General features: G+C 44.3%; 1 protein-coding gene across 1 annotated transcript; it reads left to right on the top strand.

Annotated features, from left to right (window-relative positions):
- Window positions 1-186: 186 nt before the first annotated feature.
- On the top strand, window positions 187-10451 carry LOC134041839 (solute carrier family 22 member 2-like). The gene is made up of 11 exons (XM_062488851.1): window positions 187-597; window positions 2720-2823; window positions 3818-3972; window positions 6083-6251; window positions 7212-7326; window positions 7427-7533; window positions 7646-7860; window positions 8131-8239; window positions 8618-8730; window positions 9787-9886; window positions 10385-10451. The coding sequence occupies exons 1-11, from the start codon at window positions 187-189 to the stop codon at window positions 10449-10451; spliced, it is 1665 nt and encodes a 554-aa protein (XP_062344835.1).
- The last annotated feature ends 10258 nt before the right edge of the window (window positions 10452-20709 follow it).

Raw genomic sequence — 20709 nt, 5'->3', positions numbered from 1 at the left:
AGTCTGATTTCAAATGAAACTGAAAAAAATAGAGCTTGCAACATGTAGTTTAATAATTTATAGAGTTACTCTTGACTTTTGGTCAAATATCTTTGTTAAAGCTACTTAAGTAGCTTTGCTGCCAACTAAATATATTGGTGCAGCAGAGGACCTAGTTGAGGTTTTTGAGGTGGTTTTGATGCCAAAATGCCCACCCTAGATGACATTTTAGAACATGTTGGAGAATTTGACAGGTTCCAGAAGCAAACCTTTTTTATCCTGTGTTTGTTGTCTGCTTCCTTCACCCCAGTGTACGTGGGGGTTGTCTTCTTTGGGTTCACCCCTGAGCATCGCTGCTCCAGCCCCGGGGTGGCTGAGCTGAGCCAGCGCTGTGGCTGGAGCCTGGAGGAGCAGCTGAATCACACGGTTCCCGAGTGGGATGGCCACGGGGCCAGCTTCAGCAGCCGCTGCAGGAGGTACGAGGTGGACTGGAACACGACAGGCATCAGCTGCACTGACCCCCTCGGCAGCCTGGTGGGCAGTGGGAGCACCGTGCCCCTCGGTCCCTGCCGGGATGGCTGGGTCTATGACTCCCCTGGGAGCTCTCTCGTGACAGAGGTACAAACAGCCCCCTTTGCCCTGTTCCCTCTGTTACTGATAAGGTGAGGGTTGGGGGGAGAGGGTCAGCGGAGCCTTGGTGTATTCAAATATCCCCTGCTTACCTGGAGAAGGGATTGTCTCTTACTGTGAACTTGTGCTTGGGGCTTTAGAAGTCATCTTCTCTCTGTCCTTGCTGTGAAGTGTTACCCTGGCTGCTCAGGAGGCTTATATCTCCAGCTGGGGACCAAAGCATATTTCAGTAAATAAATTCCCAGGTAAAGTCCAGTTCTGAATGAAATTCCTGTCACATGAGAGGTCCAGTTGGTGAAGGTGTGTAAACAGTGCAACTAGCAGTGCTGCAAACAAAACTGGCCAATGCAAAGGTCTTAATTTCTTCCCCCACCCCCTTAATTTTTTTTCTTTTTAAATGTTTAATTTTTTTTTTTTTGTTTTAAGAATGAAAGGTTTAAAAGTTGGTTATAAATAAAAATGAATGGTAGTTAGTGTGGGGAAAGGTATTGCCTCCCACAATTAAACAGGTTAATTCAGGAATAAACTGTAGAAAAGCCAATGATTTTTTGTTCTCAGAAGGAATGTGAGTAAACTGAAAGTGATACTTAAGCTACTTGCTGTACTTTAGCAGTTTAGGTGTTATAAGAATAAACCAGTAACTAGAATAACAAGCTTGATCTCATCATAGACAGTTCCACCAAATGTTTAGAGATGGTCAGGATTCTTTCTTGCATATGTCTAACACAGGAGCAGTTAAAATCTGTGCTCTAGCAACTTCAGCATTCATAGTTTTGTAAGAGATTGGCCCTAGATATAAGAGGGTGCGCTCTAAGTGTACTTCTTTCAGAAAATTATGGGCTGTGCGATATGAAATTGAGGAAGTGGGGCACCTCAAATGCAGGGTGACCCAGGCTGCCTACACAGTAACAGCACAGCAGGCACATCTCACTAGAAAAGGCTCCAGCGGATCCTCTGGTCCCCTGATGCTCCCACGATCATCGCCTGAGGTTGTGGGAAGCTGAGCACTTGCAGTCATGCTCTCATATCAGTTGTCTCCTCTTTCCTGCTCAAGGGGGTGGAAAGCCAGTCCCACAGGGCACTTCCTTCACAGGATAACCAGATATGTCACATAACTTGGCATTTTGTCAATGAGTTCCTAGTTGTGACTTTCTGTGAAACTTCTCAGGCTCTGTTATGTTGTCCCCTGCTCTGAGTGCTAAGAAAAGGAAAGGATAGTGCTGTGTAAACCATGTTATTTCAAAGGAAAAGTTTGCATATGGAAGAATAGCCTCATGGGAAGTCTCATAGAACATCAGAAGAAATATTTGGGTTTGTGTTATCTATGGATGCATAGATTCAATTAAACCCAGCTACCAGGAGTAAGGGAAAGGGATTCTCAGTCATATTTAGAGAGGTTTTTGCAATAACTTTTTCTCAGTAGCTTTTGTGTTTTGCTACAAATAAGATCAGACAAGACTACATAGCAAATATATGTGAGTACCCATGTGGTATAAAGCTTGGCCCTGGATGAAAAAAGATCTACTCTCCAGACCAGATCAAGACCAGAACATAGAGAAAATGCTGTGGTCTCAGGGCAGATGCAGATATTTCCACCCTCCTCCAGGAGGCCAGTGCTCCATGGAATGTGGGACAAGGCAAGCTCTTGAAGGCATCTAAAATCCTTTCAGTAAAGGTGTCACATTTAGTCCTGAGTGCTCTGTGAGGACTACTCTGCCATGCCAGGGTATGAGACAACAAGAACTGCTTAGAAATGTTCACCATCAGCTACAAAGATAAGCTGTTTGAAAAACTCACAATGATCATCAGATCCATGCTCATTTGATCAATGAGAGCAAACCTGGTGCCAGTTTTGACAGATAATAACTCACTTATGCTCTTTCCAGAAAAGAGAGATGGGACATGAATGGGAAATGCCAGTTAACTGCTCAACAGTTTGTTCCAGTTTTTTAATGTTGGACAATTAGTTAAGTTAGTAGGATTTCAGTGTGCTGACAAAACAGGCCTTGACCCAGAAACAACTTTAAATCTTTAACTGAAGTGAAGAGTCGTGGACATGAGCCATCTCCTCATTGCACTCTTCTGTCTCTGATTGTGGTTGCTCCTTTAGTTTGACCTGGTGTGTGAGGACTCCTGGAAGTTGGATCTCTTTCAGTCTGCTGTGAACGCTGGGTTTTTTATTGGCTCCATAAACATTGGCTACATTGCAGACAGGTAGGTGTGGGCTGACAGCAAATCCCTCTGACGTCCCTTGTCAATGTTCAGCAGCCAAACTTAGATGAAAGGATGTGTAACTGATACAATCTCTGCTCTTCCAAAAATAAGGTCATCCCCCTGGATGTTCACTCACAGCATGAGCCAGTATCCTGCCTTTTAGGTTGTAGCTGGTGGTCAGCACAGATGTGCTCAGCGAGCCCTGCAGAGCCCACGAGGACTATTTTAGAACTGTGCAACCCAAACTTCCTCCTGTGCCACATCAGAGCCTTTGGGTGTTAACCAAAGCCAGGAAATGCTGGTTTGGATCTCCCACTTACCCTGTCACACTCTGTGTGGCTGCAGCTTGTAAACATTTTGCTTCTTTTGGAGATGTTTAGAAATAGTTGGCATAGATTGCCAGATGTGTACAGCAGCAGTCACTGTGAAAAAAGCAGATAATCCCTCTAGCTCCCTGTTCAGAGGCAGCAGAGTCAGACTCCCTGGCTCAGGCATCTGGGGTTAAAAAGAAACAAATGCCAGACCTTGAGGGCCCATTTTCCCTTTGCTCCCCTCTGCCTAGGACTGTTAGTAACAGCAGACTCTGACTTTCTCCAGCTGTGACCTGCAGCCCACTCACACTCAGATTCATACATTACTAGTGTTTTAAAGGTTAAGGTTGTGGTAAATTAATCCCTTATAAATCTGGTGCATGTGGAAATATCAGAGTCATAATATTAATCCATACTTATTTTTTGGTCCCAATGTAATATATGTAAACATGGGACTATTATTTTTTTCTTGCAAGTTTTTGTGGAACTTCTGAGTAACAGGCACAGTTACCTTTCATGGCATAGAAAAGCATACAAGGGAGTAGTGGGCAAAGTAAAAAGCATGTCTCTATTTTGCATAGCAAAATTGTATTTTTTCCCCCTGAAGATACACAAAGCTCTTACTAGTTTAAAATGCTTCCATGACTAGTGGTTTGCTTCACACCTATCATTTTCCAATCCAGGTTTGGCCGTAAATTTTGCCTTTTAACAACAATTGTTGCAAATATTGTGTGTGGATTCCTTCTGGTCTTCGTGCCCACCTACCTGTGGATAGTCATCATCCGGTTCTTGCAAGGGCTGGTCAGCAAGGGCTGCTGGACTGCAGGCTACATCCTGGGTGAGTTCAGGACCTTCTCCCAGGAGCAAAACTAGCTGCAGAACATGATGGAACAAAACTCAACTCCAAAAAACTTGAGAAGAAAAAAGTCATTTAGAAAAATGCCTCCCATGGTATTTTATTAAGGAGTGTTTTCCCTCTTTGAGTTCTCAGGATGTTTTCAAGCACTGTCATTAGGGAGAAACAACAGCAGCCTTGAAAACTTGAGCAAGAGGTGGGTGGTATATTAGGGCTCTTACCTCGAGATAGGCTTTTCCCCATGGTACAGCTCAGCTTTGCAGATCTGTCTGGGCCCCATGGCTCTTCTTCCTTCCATCAGGCTCTGGCTGGGGAAGGTGACCAGGGAGACACAGCCCCTCTGGCCCAGGCACAGACAGAATGGTGACAGAGGAGGCCATTAAAGAAGCAGGCAGAGGGCGGGGAAAACTTGAGACATTTTTATGACCCAAAGAGCATTAAAGGGCAAACAGAGGTTTCAGAACCTAAAAATAACTGAAGAACAGGACGTACTTGCTGATAAAAAGACAAGGTGTTTGTGTACCTGGGTGTATTCACTGGGATACGTGGCCAAGCCATGGAGGAGCCAGCCTGTGTGGGTGCCTGTCCCAGTGCCCTGCACCAGCTGTGTCTGCTGGTGAGGCACAGATGTGTGGCCAGGCTGGGTCTGGGGCCAAGTCAGGACCACTTTCTGGTTCAGGGTATAGCTGCCTGGGGCTTCCCTGATTTTTCTGGAGTGAACTTCAGTCTCTTGTCCAGAATACCCAAGGGCAAACAATCACTGAACCAGCAGATACACTATTTTAAAAGCTGACCAATTGAACCTTTACTGGGCTAGGGTGGTAGGTGGCTCTACCAAATATCTCTGAGAGATGCAGTTCATTGTGAGAGTGGTAAAAATGTAGAAGTCAGTGCCTTAAATTTCCACTACGTCTTTCAGTGTGGGCATCTTGCTAATTCATTTATCCAGATGTCTGATAGAAATAAAATAAAAGCACCTATCCCACAGTCCAAACTTTCTTCTGCTAAGACATGATTATTCCTTCCTGTGAATTTCTGGATGCTTGCTTGGCCTCTTAAATCCTTTCCTGGCACATATGAAATATTCTTCCCCTCTTCTGAGGAACTTTAAGCTGTTCTAGAGCACAAAATCCCTTTCAGGACAATGATTTGCCCCATCCTGATATTTTCTCTCTGTTACATCTTGTTACTCCTGGATTCTCTTGAAACTTCCTTACAAAAAAGATCCTGAACCAGCCCCAAAGCTCCCTTAAATTTATATCTTCTCCCTAAGCGTGGCCAGTATTGAATGTCCAGGCAAGGATACAAGGACAGAACAACCTTGTTATCCTGCTGTGCTGGGGCGCTTGTCTTCCCTTCCATTGGTTCTGGCTCAGTCCTGCTGAGCTTGAGGAGATGTCTTTGGGCATCATTCGGGTGAGTAGCATTAGCTAATCTGTGGTTCCAAAACTCAGAAATTCATTTGGCTGCTAATTAGTTCCCTAGTGTTCTTTTTCTAATGAGTTTGCTTTCTTGAAGTCACACAGCTGGATGCAAAATGTTGAGTGTGCTTGTGCCTGCCTGCTGGAATAGTTACTTTTAACTCTGTATCAGCAAGACTTGATGTGTGGGTCTGGGCTGTGGTGTGGAGATCAGACAGTAGTGATCTCACCCTGGCCTGGGAGCTCTGTGCCATCCTGTGATACAGGCTTTCCTTATGTACTTGGAGTGAGATGCAGGCTGAACGCCTGTACTTTGGAAGCAAGCTATTCAGCTTTGTGGTTGGGTTGGAGACATCAGGTATGTTGGCATTAAATTCCCACACGATCCATCTGTTCGCTTTGGCGAATGCTTGAGCTGCTCTGCGATCTCCGCAGCAGAAGACATTCCTGGATGTCTTAGTGCACGGCCAGCAGCACTGTTTTCCTCTCTGCTGGATTTCCAGCGCCAGGAAAGCGCACCAGGGGGTTTTGTCTGGAGGCATTATGCCGGGAAGCCCACGATGGCCAAGGTTTCTCCAGTTCCCATAGCCCTGGTCCTCCAGCGCCGCCCCGAGCTGGTTCTTGCTGCGTGGGGCACCACGGCACTCACCTGTCCCTGTGCACGTTCGCAGTGACAGAAGTGGTCGGCCCGCAGTACCGGAGGACGGTGGGGATCCTCTACCAGGCGGCTTTCTCCGTCGGGCTCCTGGTTTTTGATGCCATCGCTTACGCCATCCCTCACTGGCGGTGGCTGCAGCTCACTGTCACCCTGCCGACCTGCTTCCTCCTGCTCTACTACTGGTAACTGCCCTTTTGTTGTACCTCTGACCCAAAAATCCTGGCTTCTTCTGCTTCCTGAGGCTTGATACTGACAGAGACTGGGCGCTCCTTTCTGGTGTGCACCCCGCTTGGTACAAAGAGGAGGTTCCCAGCAAAAAGGAGAGGGAAATAGGACTCCTCTCAGGAACTGAGATCTTGTTGAATCCTAGCCTGTGCACCTCACCTGACCTTGTGTTTGAAAAACAGACCACTTGGGAAAACACTGGGGGAAAATTGGATTAGTATAATTTATTGTCTTCGTAAAGCAATTCATACATGAAACAGGTGCATTGGCATAACTTGGTTGGTCTTACACTGAAAATACAGACAGATCGTCTAATGCTAACGAAAGTGTAACAGGTTGCTAGCATGTTCTTTTAAGGCAGAAAAGTTGCAGATTTTGTGGTCCAACTGAAAAAAAGCACTTGGGTACTCCTTCATTTTAGTTTCTCTCCTCTCTTTTTAATTTATATTTTTTGGTTTGAGTGTTTTGGATTTGAGAAATTGTCTAGGTGGGCCAAGAGGTTAGGAATAGTAGAAAGAAACTTGATGCCTTCCTTCCATATTTTTGGATTGGTGAGCCAGTTCTAACTTAATTAGTACTTCTTAATCTGTATTGTCAGAAGTGAAAAATGGCTCCCTAGGAGGAGCTGGTTTGTGGTGAATGGGCTGGATAAGATGAGAGCGCTACTCTCCCTCAAAGCTCCTTCCTGATTTATCTTTGGTAAACTCCTCTTTGACTAAAGCTGCTACCTCAACTGCTCCTCTTCCCATCTCAGCCGTAGGATATGATACCTTTCCTAACTGGGGGAGTGGGAAATAGCACACGAAACAAACAAAAAAAATCCATCTACCTCTATTTAATCCATCCAAATTCTCCATTTATGGGAGAATAGGTAAGCTTTATGTTGTGTTGTATAATGGCATCCACTTGCATTGTAGGTGCCTCCCAGAGTCTCCCAGGTGGCTGATATCTCAAGGAAAACATGACAAAGCTATGAAAATTGTTAGCAATATGGCTAAAAAAAATCAGAAAAAGATGCCTTCCCATTTTAAGGTGAGCTCAGGGTTTGCTTGTGCATATAAGCATCATGGCAGTACCTTACATCAGTTCCTCACAGAGAAATTTAATGTACTATGTACTGGCTCTTCCACAGGATATTAAATTTGAAGAGGAAGATTGTGGAAAGCAGAATCCCTCACTGATGGACCTTTTCAGGACACCACAGATAAGAAAAAACACACTAATTTTGATGTACAATTGGTAAGAATATAATGCTGGAGATCTGGTTTTGGAGCTCTGGATTTAAAAACTCCATCAGGGCATGGATTTTCTCTTACTATCTGAGGAATCCAGGATACTCTTCTCTTCCCAGGTTCACGAGCTCCATCCTCTACCAGGGGCTCATCATGCACATGGGAATGGCTGCTGAGAACATGTATCTGGATTTCCTCTATTCTGCACTTGTTGAGTTCCCAGCTGCCTTCATCATCATTGTCACTATTGACCGTGTGGGGCGGCGCTACCCCTGGGCCCTGTCCAACCTGGTGGCTGGGGCCGCCTGCCTTGCCACAGCCCTCATCCCAGAGGGTAAGTCACCTGAATGGAGCCCTGTGAGGCTTTCTACCCTGTCCTCTGGAACCTCCATGCTGCTTTGCGAGGGTCCCTTTGCCACTGCTCATGTGGTCCTCACTGTTCCCCTTCCCTCACTCACACGGGTGAAAACAACCAAACATCCCTTATAAGCATCAACTGACATGGGATTAGAAGTCCCACAAAATAACACTGTTGTAGTAATTGACGCCTGCTAAGTCACTGGGATGCTTTTAAAAGCATGTGTTGAATGTATTTTCTCTACAGACATACATTGGTTAAAAGTGATTACTGCTTGCATTGGGAGAATGGGAATTACAATGGCTTTTGAAATGGTTTGCTTTGTAAACACAGAACTATATCCAACTTATATCAGGTAGGTGCAACTTCTCCCCAGCTGGCATTTGGCCTGGAAACAGATAATTGAGGCTGATGTGTATGTTGTGTTTTATGCTGAATTAAGTTATCTTCAAATGTGTCAGAACTACACAGGTACTGTTGAACATAAAGTAGGTGAAACACAATTAAATGCTTTAAAAAGGTAGCTTAATTAAAAAAACAGAAATGTGCTTTTAGACAAGGGGAAACTCACATGACTGAAATAAAGGGAAAATCCGGGAGAACCAGGGTGGGTGAGGGATCTGAAGTTCCACACAGTGCCTTGATCTGTCCTGTGAGAGGGTGAGAGTTGTGATCCATCCCCTTCTGACTGCAATACTCTGACACTAACATGATCCCTTTGCTGCCAAACTAGGAATCTCGGGGTGATGGCTTGCTCCTCTTTGTGTGATATTGGTGGAGTCATCGTGCCATTCATTGTCTACAGACTGGTGGAGATCTGGCATGATTTGCCACTGATTGTCTTCAGTAAGTGCCACCTTTCCTCCTTGCCGGCCCCTTCCAAGGTGCAGTGGGGGACCCGAGTTCCAAAGGGAAGGAAAAGCCACCAAGGTAGCTGCTTTAGGTTCAGCAGAAGCCCCTTGCTTCTGCTCTCTACAAGGCCTTAGCCTTCAGTTTATGATGAGCTGGAACTTGTTTATGCACTCATATCTCCCTTGCCCCTAAGATTTCTCCTTGCATTTTAAAGGAAGATAGAGTCGAATACATGTTTGACAGTTGGCAAAGAGCTCAGAAAATTTGTCATGAGCTTAGTATTTGATGGATTTAAAGAGCTGGTTTACTGCTCTTCTGTGAGTTGTACTGTCTCTGCTCAGCAGCCAAACCCTAGAATTTAATGTAGTTGCCGATTTAATAGAGTACAAGTATAGCTGTTATGCTTCAGCTTTTCTGACACTTTGTTAACTGGCTCTTCTCCAGCTATTTGGAAAGTGGTTGGTAAATAAATACAAGAAAAAGACTAGTGACCTGAACTCTCAGGTCAGGGCCTGCAACACTTTTATGAATCTTTAGGTCAGAACATTATTTATAGCAAATATCTTGAAAGGCAACATGCAGATTTTAACAGACAGGACAACTAGAAGGGTGCTTAGTAGATTTAAAATACATGCCAGACATGTACAAACTGGATAAAAGAAATTATCAGAGGAGAATTTGATCATATTGCTTAGAAGATAATACATTGTGTATACATTTTCTAATCTTATATGAATAGCATAAAGATGAAAGGGTTTTCCTGGCATGCTCTAGCACTACGAAGTGTTCTTTCCTCTATAAAGGAAGGATCTGTCCAGTCTGAGGTGTCCCAGCTCATGCATAACTCACAAGAGGACTTGGCTTGGTGCTGTCTCCACAGGGCAGCCACATCCTCCATTTTTGCACCAGCATGGCAGTTTTGCAAATAGAAACTTGAGGGGCACATCTTGTGTGAAGGACAAAATAAAATGCTTTTGACGTGTCCGTTCTGTCTGGCAGTAGCAAGTGGCTGATAAATGCTTATGAGCTCTTTGTGCCTCTGTTTTGAAGCTGTGCTTGGTGTAATTGCGGGTGGGTTGGTGCTGCTTCTGCCTGAAACTAAAGGAAGAGTTTTGCCTGAGACAGTGGAGGATGTTGAAAACTTTCACAGGTGAGTAACGATGATGAACTTGTAGCAGCTTTCACTTGAAATTGGGCAAAATCCCTGTCCAGAGGGAATCCCAGGGTTTACTTGGCTGCCTTGTTTGTTTCCAAGAAATTGCTAAGTAATTTCCAGACTCTCACTGGACAAATTCTGGACTCCTTTTATCCCATGTCTATCTAGGCATCTTGAAAATAAGTAACCTACGCCTTTACTGGCCTGTGAATAGCTGCACTAGTCTCTCAAATGCTTTGCAACACCATTATAAATGTTATTTGTGTTTAAAAAACCCCTTAACAATTGAATAGAAAAAGGGAAGTCTTGACAGCAGCTTCACATGTGGTGCAGGAAGTGCCAGTATCTGGCTGAGGAGCCAGAGCAAGCCTAAGGGAATATATATAAGATCATTTTCTTGGGGCCATGCCTGAGCAGGTGAAGAACTTGAAATTAGATTCTCCCTGAACAGCTTCATTCCTGGTTAATGCTCACATCTTATTACTCTTGCAGGCAGAGTGCTCCAAAGGCCAACAAAATCTATCTCCAGGTCCAAGGATCAGAAATAGCACGTGGCTGAAGAGGGTGTAACTCTGGGTAGTCTGCTTTAGGGCATTAGCATGGAAATACCACTTAGAATAAATGCCCTCTCAAAAGTCTTGCCTCTCACGCATATTCTTTATTTACAGTGTTAAGGGTTTTCTGATGGGACTACCCTATTACTGCATAGCTCTTCCCCCTCTGTACGTTAAGAAAAACATATTTTAGATCTGGGGAATTTTTGTACCAGCTGTGTGGACTTCAATATGGACTTCAAGAGGTCTTAACCTGACTGTGATGGGATCCGTACCAACAAAACTTTGTAGGTCTCCATAAAGTCTGACTTTGTTGATTTTTCTTAAGAAGAGGCAGCATAATATAAGAGATTTATCTCCGTTGTAGAATCAAGGTAACTACAAACTTGGTTCAATCGTGTGACAACTTCCACAGAGTTTTAAAAATTTATTTTCTCCTATTTTGTTGGCTACTCACAAGGATGGGCATGTGGCAACTCCAGAGCACGAACTCCAGAGTGCATTGGAGAAACACTCATAATCCTTCATAAGGTAATAACATTGTACATGTGTCCTGCAGGGGCATTCCTTTGGAGTGAGCGGGATCAGGCTTGGGACTTGCAGTACCCTGACAATGGTCTTGTGCATCAAGGAGAATCAGGAACAGCACTGGGTCTTCCAGGAAACATCCAGCACCTTCAGAAATTTCCTAGTCCATCCTGTTGAGCAAATGTAAGAGACCTGTAATTGCAGGGCAAAACAGGGACAACGGTTTTGTAGCTCCCCTTCCCCCTTTGTGTTGCTGGTCCCTATCTGCTGGAAAGCACTGGTTTTCCATAAGGAGACTGTGAGCAGGGTGCAAGACACCTCTGCTTATTGATAATCAGCTGGAGGGAGAGAACTCCCAGTTGAGCAAGACACTGCTGGACTCTAGCAGGCAGCGTGAAATTCCCCCAGGATTGCATCCCAGTGACCTTGCACCCCTTTCAACTGACCTGAGCCTCAGTTAATGTTCAGTGTTGCTGTGGGAGCCTCCAAGGCAGGGAAGCATGTTGTCCAGTGAGGCAGGGCCATGGCAAGGTTGCCCTGAGAAGAGTAGGGACAGATCAGGAATGACATTACTTTGGCCTGGGCAGTTGCAAAACTAGTATTTGCTTTAGGATCAGAGAGGAATAAGCTTGTCCTGAGAGGGCAAGAAGAACAGTGGGGGTGTAATTATGTGTTATGTCTGCTGTTGCAGACATGTCTCTGCTCTGTACTAAAAGAAATCTGTCAGAACTTCTGTGTTACGGTTCTTTGATATAAAAGCTGTTGAAAACTCTGCAGATAGAAAATGGGGGTGGTAGCAACAAGCCAAGCAAACCAAAGACCGAGATGAATAAATAAATAACTACAAATCTGGGTCCCAGGACCCTTACCCATCACACTGGTATTTATTCCCATATTCACTGCTACTGCAACAGCAGGAGCTACAGAGGTAGCAGGCTCTGGCACACCTTTGCTTTGCAGTCACCTACATGTGATAGTGGCATCTGGTTCTGGTGGCAGCATAATAAACACAAGGGCAAATGTCCTTCATTCATTTCTTTGCTGGTGACCTCTGCCCATTCATGGATTGCTTCCTGGAGCTGGGAGGTCAAAGAAGTAAAATCTGGTCCAGCTGCACGTGTCTGCTCTCAAAATAGGGAGCAGCAGCAGCATTGTGTTCTGGGGGAGGGGTGTGGAGGGTGGTAGTAGGAGAGTGTCACCCCCAGGCTATGAGTGAAGCTCAAATACTGCCCCAGGTAACACAGTTTGACAGCTTCCCTTCCCCTTAAGATCAGCTGAAGTCTGTCTACTCCTGGGGCTGCTGGACCAGTACCAGGGCTGTCCCTAGATCTTGGGAAGGAGCACTTCAGGTTCAAGCACCATCTGACTCTGGCATGGAATCTGGGAGCAAGTAAACAGGAGCAGGTTAATGAAAGTGGGACTGATCCCTAAAGAAGACTCTGACCTTCACCTAATTACTCAAATCCAGACTTGATATCAACTGTGCCTGAAGAGAACATAAATACTCCATGTTTTGGGATACACACCAGCCTTCACCAACTGGGTTTTGGCCAACCATCTTTACTTTTACAAATTTTCAGGTGCTCTCCATGGCATCTTCTGATGGGCACATGATCTTGTGGCCAAGGGCTTCACTTTTCTGAACACTGTTCTTGTCCTCTGCTGTTGCAGTCAGCACTTAAATCCAAATGCCAATATGCAAGCATGGCTGTTGTTTGGATACTTCTGTGCTCCTATCCCATCCCTATTCTACAGCACCGCGTCATCCTACATCCTTAATGAATATAAGTTGATGAACATGATGTGAATCACAGCTTCCCAAGAGCTCTGGGGAGCGCTCTTCAGTTTTCAAAGGCACTACAGCAGTGATCTTCCACCATGGTATGGAGGGGAAACTACTTTAAAAGCCATATCCTTTTTTGACTTATCTTTCCCCCTTGCCTCAGTACCTATTTCTGACAGATGTTTGTGAATTTGACCATGTAAATAATCAAGCTCAGGACATTAGGAAAACATTCATTCATAAACACAAACTTTAATGTGCTTTAATATGCAGGGCAGGGTGTCCTGTTGTTGTCTGTGCTGGTCCCAGGGGTGTCTGTGATGGGGCTTTCTGCCCCTTCCCTGTCACTGATCCTGAATGTTGATGCAGTTGTACACAGCCCAACACATCCTGAGGATTCACTGCCTCCACTTTGTTTTTTCATTTTCAACTTGCCTAATATCTAGTCAAATTCTGGAATGCCAAATCTTAAAAGCCATAGCCTGGGCTTAGAGGTGCTGATTTTTCATACTTATTACTCTGGAAGAAGAGGAGCAAAACTAGGAGGGAAAAGGGGCTTGGGTATGCCTTGGGCTCGCACAGTGGGCTCTACAGTGGCAGTGCTGGGTGGTAGGAGCTGAATTATAGACCAACCAACAGCACCAAGATTTTAAGGGAGGTAGAGTGAATTATGACAGTAAATCAGATACTGCTTCTATGTTACTTTTGTGCAGAGTCAGGTGTAGCTTGGAGAAAGTGAGTTGGGCTCATGACTGCACTCCTCTTTGCTACAGAAATGAGCTGTGAGTGAGCAGCCCAAAGAGATTTTTAGTTTTATAAGAAGCAAAAGAAAGTGTTCCCTTATGAATTTCCCACTTATGCCAAGTGAGTTACTGCTGCCAGATGCTCTGGGACATCAGAAACATGAAAGTGTTCAGGAGGCAAATAGAAAACAATTTGCAGGTTGGTCCATGAGGGGGTGAAACAAAGATTCTTCTGGCTCAGGAAGTCTGCTCTTGTTACACATAGTACTCTGAAAATCAGATGGTGTCAGTGGGGGTCACCCCTGCTGCTAAACAGGGGTCCCTGCCCAGAAGGTGCAATTGCAAACTGTGTCACTGAGGACATGGCCTGTGAGTCAGCCTTTCTTGCTGACTATTCCCTGGATCAGGTGGAATGTCACCATCCAGGCGTAGCTTGGTGCAAAGGCCATCAGAACCCCTGAAACCACATTGATGAGGACTCTGACCAGAAGGCAGAGTTTGCACCCAAACCCATGGAGGGAAAAAAAAGAAAGAGGTTCGGCTCCTGAAAGGGTAGGGGGCAAACCAAAGGGTTTGAAGAGGCTGGAGAGGGTACCTGTTAATTTTGAATAGGAGTCTGTGTCTGCTCTTCCCTTTGCAACATTAACCATCTCTATGGAATTACAGGGAACTCCCCCTCTTTTGTGTTTTCAGGTCATTGCTCACTTTTGGTTAATGACTTGGCCAATGAATTCAACATTGGTCTGATAGGACTTCCCAGCCCATCCTTCAAAGCTGCCATAGCATTATAATAGGAATTTGTCTGCTGTGGTCTTTTCCTATTTTCTTATCAACCCTGGCTGACTACTGAGTTCTTCTTGAGTTGGGTTCTGGACATCCCTGTAATTTGTCACTCCCTTTATCACTGTGGCTCACTGACAGTCAGAAAAAGAGGGTTCCCAAAAGAAACAAGCTGACTTGAACACTGGTAAGGCATTTTATTTCTAGCTGACAGAGACACATACTTGGTTGGAGGTATGGATTATAAAAGCCATTAAATTAGTCAATATCCACTAACAAAAATAGCATGATAATAAGTGCCAGCCAAAATAAGTCTTTTGTTTTCCACACTAACACCAGCAGATCCCATCACTCAAACTTTGTCCTCTTGTGAGCTCAACATACAGACATTTTTTACTTGCCTTAAAGTCCAGCCCATGAGAGCCTCATCAGACACATTTGAGTCTTCTGGTTTTGTTTTTACCCTGAGCACAAAACATCCTGGTTGTGGTATTTTGTGTTGCTCTTGGGTGCTCTTGGTGCAGGAGCAGCAGTGAGCTGGGACAGGGTGGTGTGAGCAGGAGTGAAGACCCCTTAACACTCTGACATGTACATGTTTTATCTTAGGAGGAATTATATCCTACTTCCTCATGTCTTTTCATACTCCTTCCTCACAAAAAGCCTTTGTAAAAAGATTCTTCAGTATTTTCACAGAGAGAGACAGAGGAGCATTTTGGCTATAAAGGGCTATGAATTTGGAAGCTCTGGTTTCTGTTGGCTCTCACCATCATATGGTAGCAAGAAATTCCTTTGCTAGGGAACATGATTGCTATGATAGGGAAAATAATGGTGCTTCTGACAATCATCTACTGGGAATTTACTCTCTGCTATTTCATGTCCTATTATGCCTTGATGTGGGTGCATCACCACCCAAGCCTCAGTTCTGGGAAAAAGGATGGAAAAAGTTTACTAGTTTCTGGGAAAAAGTTTACTAGGAGATTAGTCAGAAAACAAGAACTTGGCTTTAAGGGAATGAGAGGGTGAGGGAGGCAACAAGTATCTCTGATTAAAAAAACAAAACAGAACAAAGGACTTCCAAAATGTATGTGAAAAAAAGCCAAAATTGTCATAAGTCTGTCCACTTTTGTCCTTGAAACCAGAGGTCTCCACCCCAGGATGAGACTGGATGTAGGATTTTTGTGGTACTGTTGTAGCCATTTCATAACTTTCACTTGATAATTTCTTTTGCCAAAGGTGTAGCCACACACAAGCTTTGTCCACAAGGAGTTACTTCAATAAATCACTTTCTACTGATGGAAAAGCCATTTAAGCAGAAAACTTATAAAAGAGCTCATCTAGTTCACTGGCACTATGATAATAATTTAATGAGGATGGGAAAGCAGTTGGTCCAATCTCTGCACAGATGAGCTTCACAAGCAGATTTGTCTGTACAACCTAGCTGATGGTGCAGGTTTGCCTGCACTGAAACTAGGGAGCAGGGACCAATGAGACAAACACAGTCTTATCCTAATTTTGTGACACTGCAAAAGTACTACAGAGGATGGCTATGCCCCTTCCCACAGACCTTCTTCCTTGGAGGAGTGGGACAGTGAAAAGAAGGGAACAATAGCAATACCTGTTTGACAGCTATTGGGGCAGTCTCGGGAAGAAAATGCTGTTGAGAATACAAAGTAAACAAAAAAAAAATTAAGACAGCTTGAATCTCCAGAAGGATTTTTCATTCCCTGTTATCTCCAGTTCTTCAAATTCCAGTCTCATCCTCCCTTGTTGTTTTTCTGAAAAATCTGGTAAATATGCAGAGGCAGATCAGCTACAAAGCACTAAGTTTGTTCAGCGTCTAACCTCAAAAAACAATCCACTGTGCAGATATATGGCACAATAATAATTGTGATGGAAAAGAGGAACTGAGGGACAATAATGTCTAGAATTGTCTAAATAGAGACTCAGCTGAGAAAAAGTAGGACCAAAAAAAATTAGGAAGAAAAAACTACTTCTATTTCTCTCTCTGAGGAAAACTCTCCTATTTTGAAACTGACTTATGGCCATCTGGATACTGTTAAAATTAATGTGAAAAAATCAATGTGAAACAATTGCAAAGATGAGCAAATAGTTCTTTGTGCCAGAGTTAAAATTTCATCTTGGAGCTTGCATTGCAGTTTGCACCTGTGAGAGAAAACAAAGTCTCTTGACTTGTGTGAATTCCTCAGGGATGTAAAAGTGGAGTGATACCTTGCAATACCTTTGTGGATTCCTGGGTCACAACAGCCTTTGAAAGTAGGACCTTAGAAACTACCACCCCATCTCCCTTTCAATTGACACACAGTCCTTTTCAATCAGGTTTTGGTTGTATTTATTTTCTTACTGAATTGTGAATGTTGTTCAATGACATCGGAAAGCAAATAATCAGAGGAAAGAGTTCATCTCATACCCGTCTACCCACCACCCACCTCTCTGCTATGTAGCCAATGCTCGTGGAGCCAATAAAACCCCCAGAATTCACACACAACCAACTTTAAGGGCAAACACAGGAGCTCAGGGGAATTCCCCACAGTCCACGGCTGTTTGAGAAGGAAGGAAACCGATGGCATCAACTAGAAAACAGAGGGAAAGAAACCCTCTGTCCTCCTTAGCTGACACCTGCAATACATCTTGTTTGGATTTTCCCCAAACTTGTGGAAGTTACACCCCAGAAAATGGTTGCATAATGACACGTAAGGGGAGTGAGAAAGGGAGGAAAACTCTGAAAGAGCAAATAAAAAAGTTCAGAAAAATCTCATCCTCTTGTCATCACCCATCTGCTTGAAATCTGGAGGACACTTGGAGCATCGTCTCCTTCCCAGATGCCAAGACCTGTCTCAAAGCATGTATTTCCTCATTGCAAAAGCAGTGTCAGGTGAGAGAGATGGAGGTGCTGCCATGAGCCCTGCTGGGGTGGAGCCAGGAGCTGGGGTGTCACTCACCTCATTAGCACTGGTAAGAGGCCCAGGATTTGGCTGGCTTTTCTCTGAAGGGAATGGGTACCTGGGAACTTGTTTTTGATTTACAATTAACAGGTTGTCAGGACACACCCAACAAAGGGAGGAGAGCAAATTGGTAATAACTTCTCTACAGTTGGAAATATTAACTCATCTAATTAGCCTTCAGCCCAGAAAGAAGCATGAATGCATTTGGCTGCTTATTTAATCTTTTTCTAACCCAGATTAATTTGCTGGGGATATACCAAACAGTTCAGTTTGGTTTCCCTGGTGTGAAAGGCAGCTGGAGTGCTCTTTTCTGCCCCAGCCCACCTGTCCCAAGGGAAAATGAGATGGACCTGTTTTGTAACAGTGATGATAGTGATGCAAGGAAATATGAGTGCCCTACCCACGGAAGCTGTGAAGTATCCAGCAATGCACTTTGTAAAGATTCAGTTACACAAACATCTGCTAGGTACAGTTTAGGTATAGCTAATACAGATTTGGCAGTGGAGGGGAAGTAGAAGAGATCTGTTTGGAGATCATTCCTATACTTCAGATCTCTACATGGCTTTAAGCCTATTAGTACTGGTTTGTGCTGGTTCTCACATTCTAGATTATCTGGTTTAGATAATGTAACTTGAAATAAAGGAGCTCTGCTGTTGCTAAAGCATTATGTGAGAAAAGTAGCCCTATCCTCTGCTTCTTGCTCATTATGGATGAGTATTTGGATTATCACCCAAAAGTGCAGTTCCTCAGTTTGGGCTATGGGGTGCTACCCTCAGTTTGGTGATGGAAATAATAGCTGTGAGAATAGCCATTGGTGACAGATTGCAGTATTATGCTGCCAGGAAAAGCAAACACTTCCCCTTGTTTATGTATATGATCTTTGCCCTAAGTGCTTAGCAGGTTCTGATATTGAGTGTTTATTAGCAGTCATACTCAGACTGTACACCAAAAGCAAATTTTATTAATCTAGCATATTCTGTCTTTAAGATTTGCAGGCAGGAGTGACTTTTCTGGACAAGCAATGCCTAACATCTGTCACGAGAGAGCTCCCAGGGGAGTCATAGACCCAGCCATCCCGGCAGGGACCGAGGGGCACGGTGCTCCCACTGCCCACCAGGCTGCCGAGGGGGTCAGTGCAGCTGATGCCTGTCGTGTTCCAGTCCACCTCGTACCTCCTGCAGCGGCTGCTGAAGCTGGCCCCGTGGCCATCCCACTCGGGAACCGTGTGATTCAGCTGCTCCTCCAGGCTCCAGCCACAGCGCTGGCTCAGCTCAGCCACCCCGGGGCTGGAGCAGCGATGCTCAGGGGTGAATCCCAGGAAAAAATCCCCACATAAATGGGAGCAAAAGTAGCAGAAAACAGGCGTAAGACAAAGAAGGCTTTCTTCTGAAAGAAGTCAAATTCTCCAACATGGTAGAAAATGTCATCCAGGGTTGGCACCTTTGTGTCAGAAATCACAGAAGTATCTAACTCAGCTGCTTTCCAGGGCTTTTGTTTTCACTGCAGGCTTAAATAAGAGCTGAGGTGTTTGCTTTAAACTCACAAATGTATAATTAGTTAACTTTGTCAATTGTCAAGTCATGCATTGCAACCTTTGTTTCTTAAATACCGTTTCTAAACACAATTTGCCTCTTCTTTTTTGTTTCTGTTGTTAATTTGCTTTATATATAACATACTTGAAATGCATTATCTAGAGTCTTAACTTATGGCCATTTCAGTCTGTCACTGAGAATCTGCCAGTGACCAGTATGGGGCAGGTGGTAATTACTCTGTCCAGTATTTTCAGAGGTCATGAATACTATTAAAGCAGTATGATCCTTTTCCTCACGTACATATACAGCTGGAGAATCTTAAAATTACAGCGGGCATAGATGACTGCTGGTATGCTCTTTTGAGGGAATAGAAGAAAACAATACAGCAAAAACACAACAGGGGAGATTTCTTTTAGCTACTTGGTGGTTAAAGAGCAGTGGTGTGCCTCACATGGGAAGCAGACCAGTCACTGCAGCATGAGTTGGGGCTTCTGAGTCAAAGGTGACCAAACTGAACTTGCAGGGGTTCACACTCAGCAGCTGACTCACACTCAGGGAGCTGAGACTGGCCCTGAGATTGGTCACCAGCCCCTTCATGCCCATCCTGCCCTCTGCCTCCTGCCCTGCCCTGCACCCTGGGGAGGCAGAGGATAGAGGCTGCTGCAAGATCACCCCCATCTCACAAACAGTTTGCAGCTATTTAATGAGAATTCATTAGACAATGCTAATGTGTAAATGTGTGATTAAGCAATGAGGACATCCTCAGCCACCTTTACTTGAGAGGGTGATTAATGTCGTGTTCCCAAGGCCATGATTACACAAAGTCCTTTCACGTTCCCCATTTCTTCCAATGATGGAGGACTAGAAGAGGTTCAGTGCAGCTGAACACTGATAGTAAGGATTTGGACAAAATACATCTACATCTACATATCTGCCAAAAAAAATTCTGCCATTTTTCTGTCATCTGCAAATCTTTCTAAGCCAAAGACTCTGTAGCTTGATTAGTGCTTCTGAAGGGAACCTCTGAGCAGGCTGCTGTTCCTGGATAAGTTTTCCCCTGAGGAGTAGTCAGTGACATCTCTGAGTTTTATGAAGCACAAAACTAAATAATGAGGAAAACAGAGGTGATAAGTAATATAATATTTAAAAGAGCTATTAAAAACAAGCACTCTTGAGTTACGTTGACTGTCATTCCTAGGAAATGTCATGAACCACGAACGGGACTGTTCCTTTGCAATAAACATCTTCTGCAGCTAAGAAAAGACCAGCCCTTTGACTGTGTACATCTGAAGAGTTTATCTGTCTCTGGTCAGTCTGGTTTCATTAGAGGCAGAGAAGGGACTATTCCCCCTGTTAATGCTCAAGGATCTCACTGCACCAGCAGCTTTTAAACCTTGCACCCTCCTGCCCACATAATACTCAGCAGTGCACATATTTGATGCAGTGGAAAACAGCTAAAGCCTATCCCAGCCAAAACTGAATTATGTGCAACAAGAAGTGCATAAACTCCAGAATCTGCTGTACTCCTTTTCCTGATTCTGCCTACTGTAGTTTCAAGCTGGAGAAAGCAAGGAGGGCTGTCAGTGTGTTGTTCTCATGCCAGTTATGCTGGCAGAAGGTTGTATCTCTGATTATGATTTATGTTATTTCTTATGGAAAACCTTCACTGTCACTTGAGCCTTCTCTTTTATTGCCTGGAGGTAAAGTGTTGTCCTACAGTGGGAGTGACCATAAGTAGCTTTACATATTGCATGGATGTCCAGAGATTTTGGCTACTTGCTGGAGTGCATTACAACAGCTACCATCATCCAAGCTGCCCTTGAATAATCCTGACCAGACTCTCACCTATGCATGGTCTCACCAGTCTTTGGGGAACTGAGCGGTCTATCCCAGAAATATAAAAGCAGGTGACTCCTGTTACCCGGATATCCCTG

Source organism: Cinclus cinclus, chromosome 3, assembly GCF_963662255.1.
Source record: "Cinclus cinclus chromosome 3, bCinCin1.1, whole genome shotgun sequence".
Classification (NCBI taxonomy): Eukaryota; Metazoa; Chordata; class Aves; order Passeriformes; family Cinclidae; genus Cinclus; species Cinclus cinclus.
The sequence above is the reverse complement of the archived record's forward strand: the minus strand, read 5'-3'. Positions and strand labels throughout refer to the sequence as shown.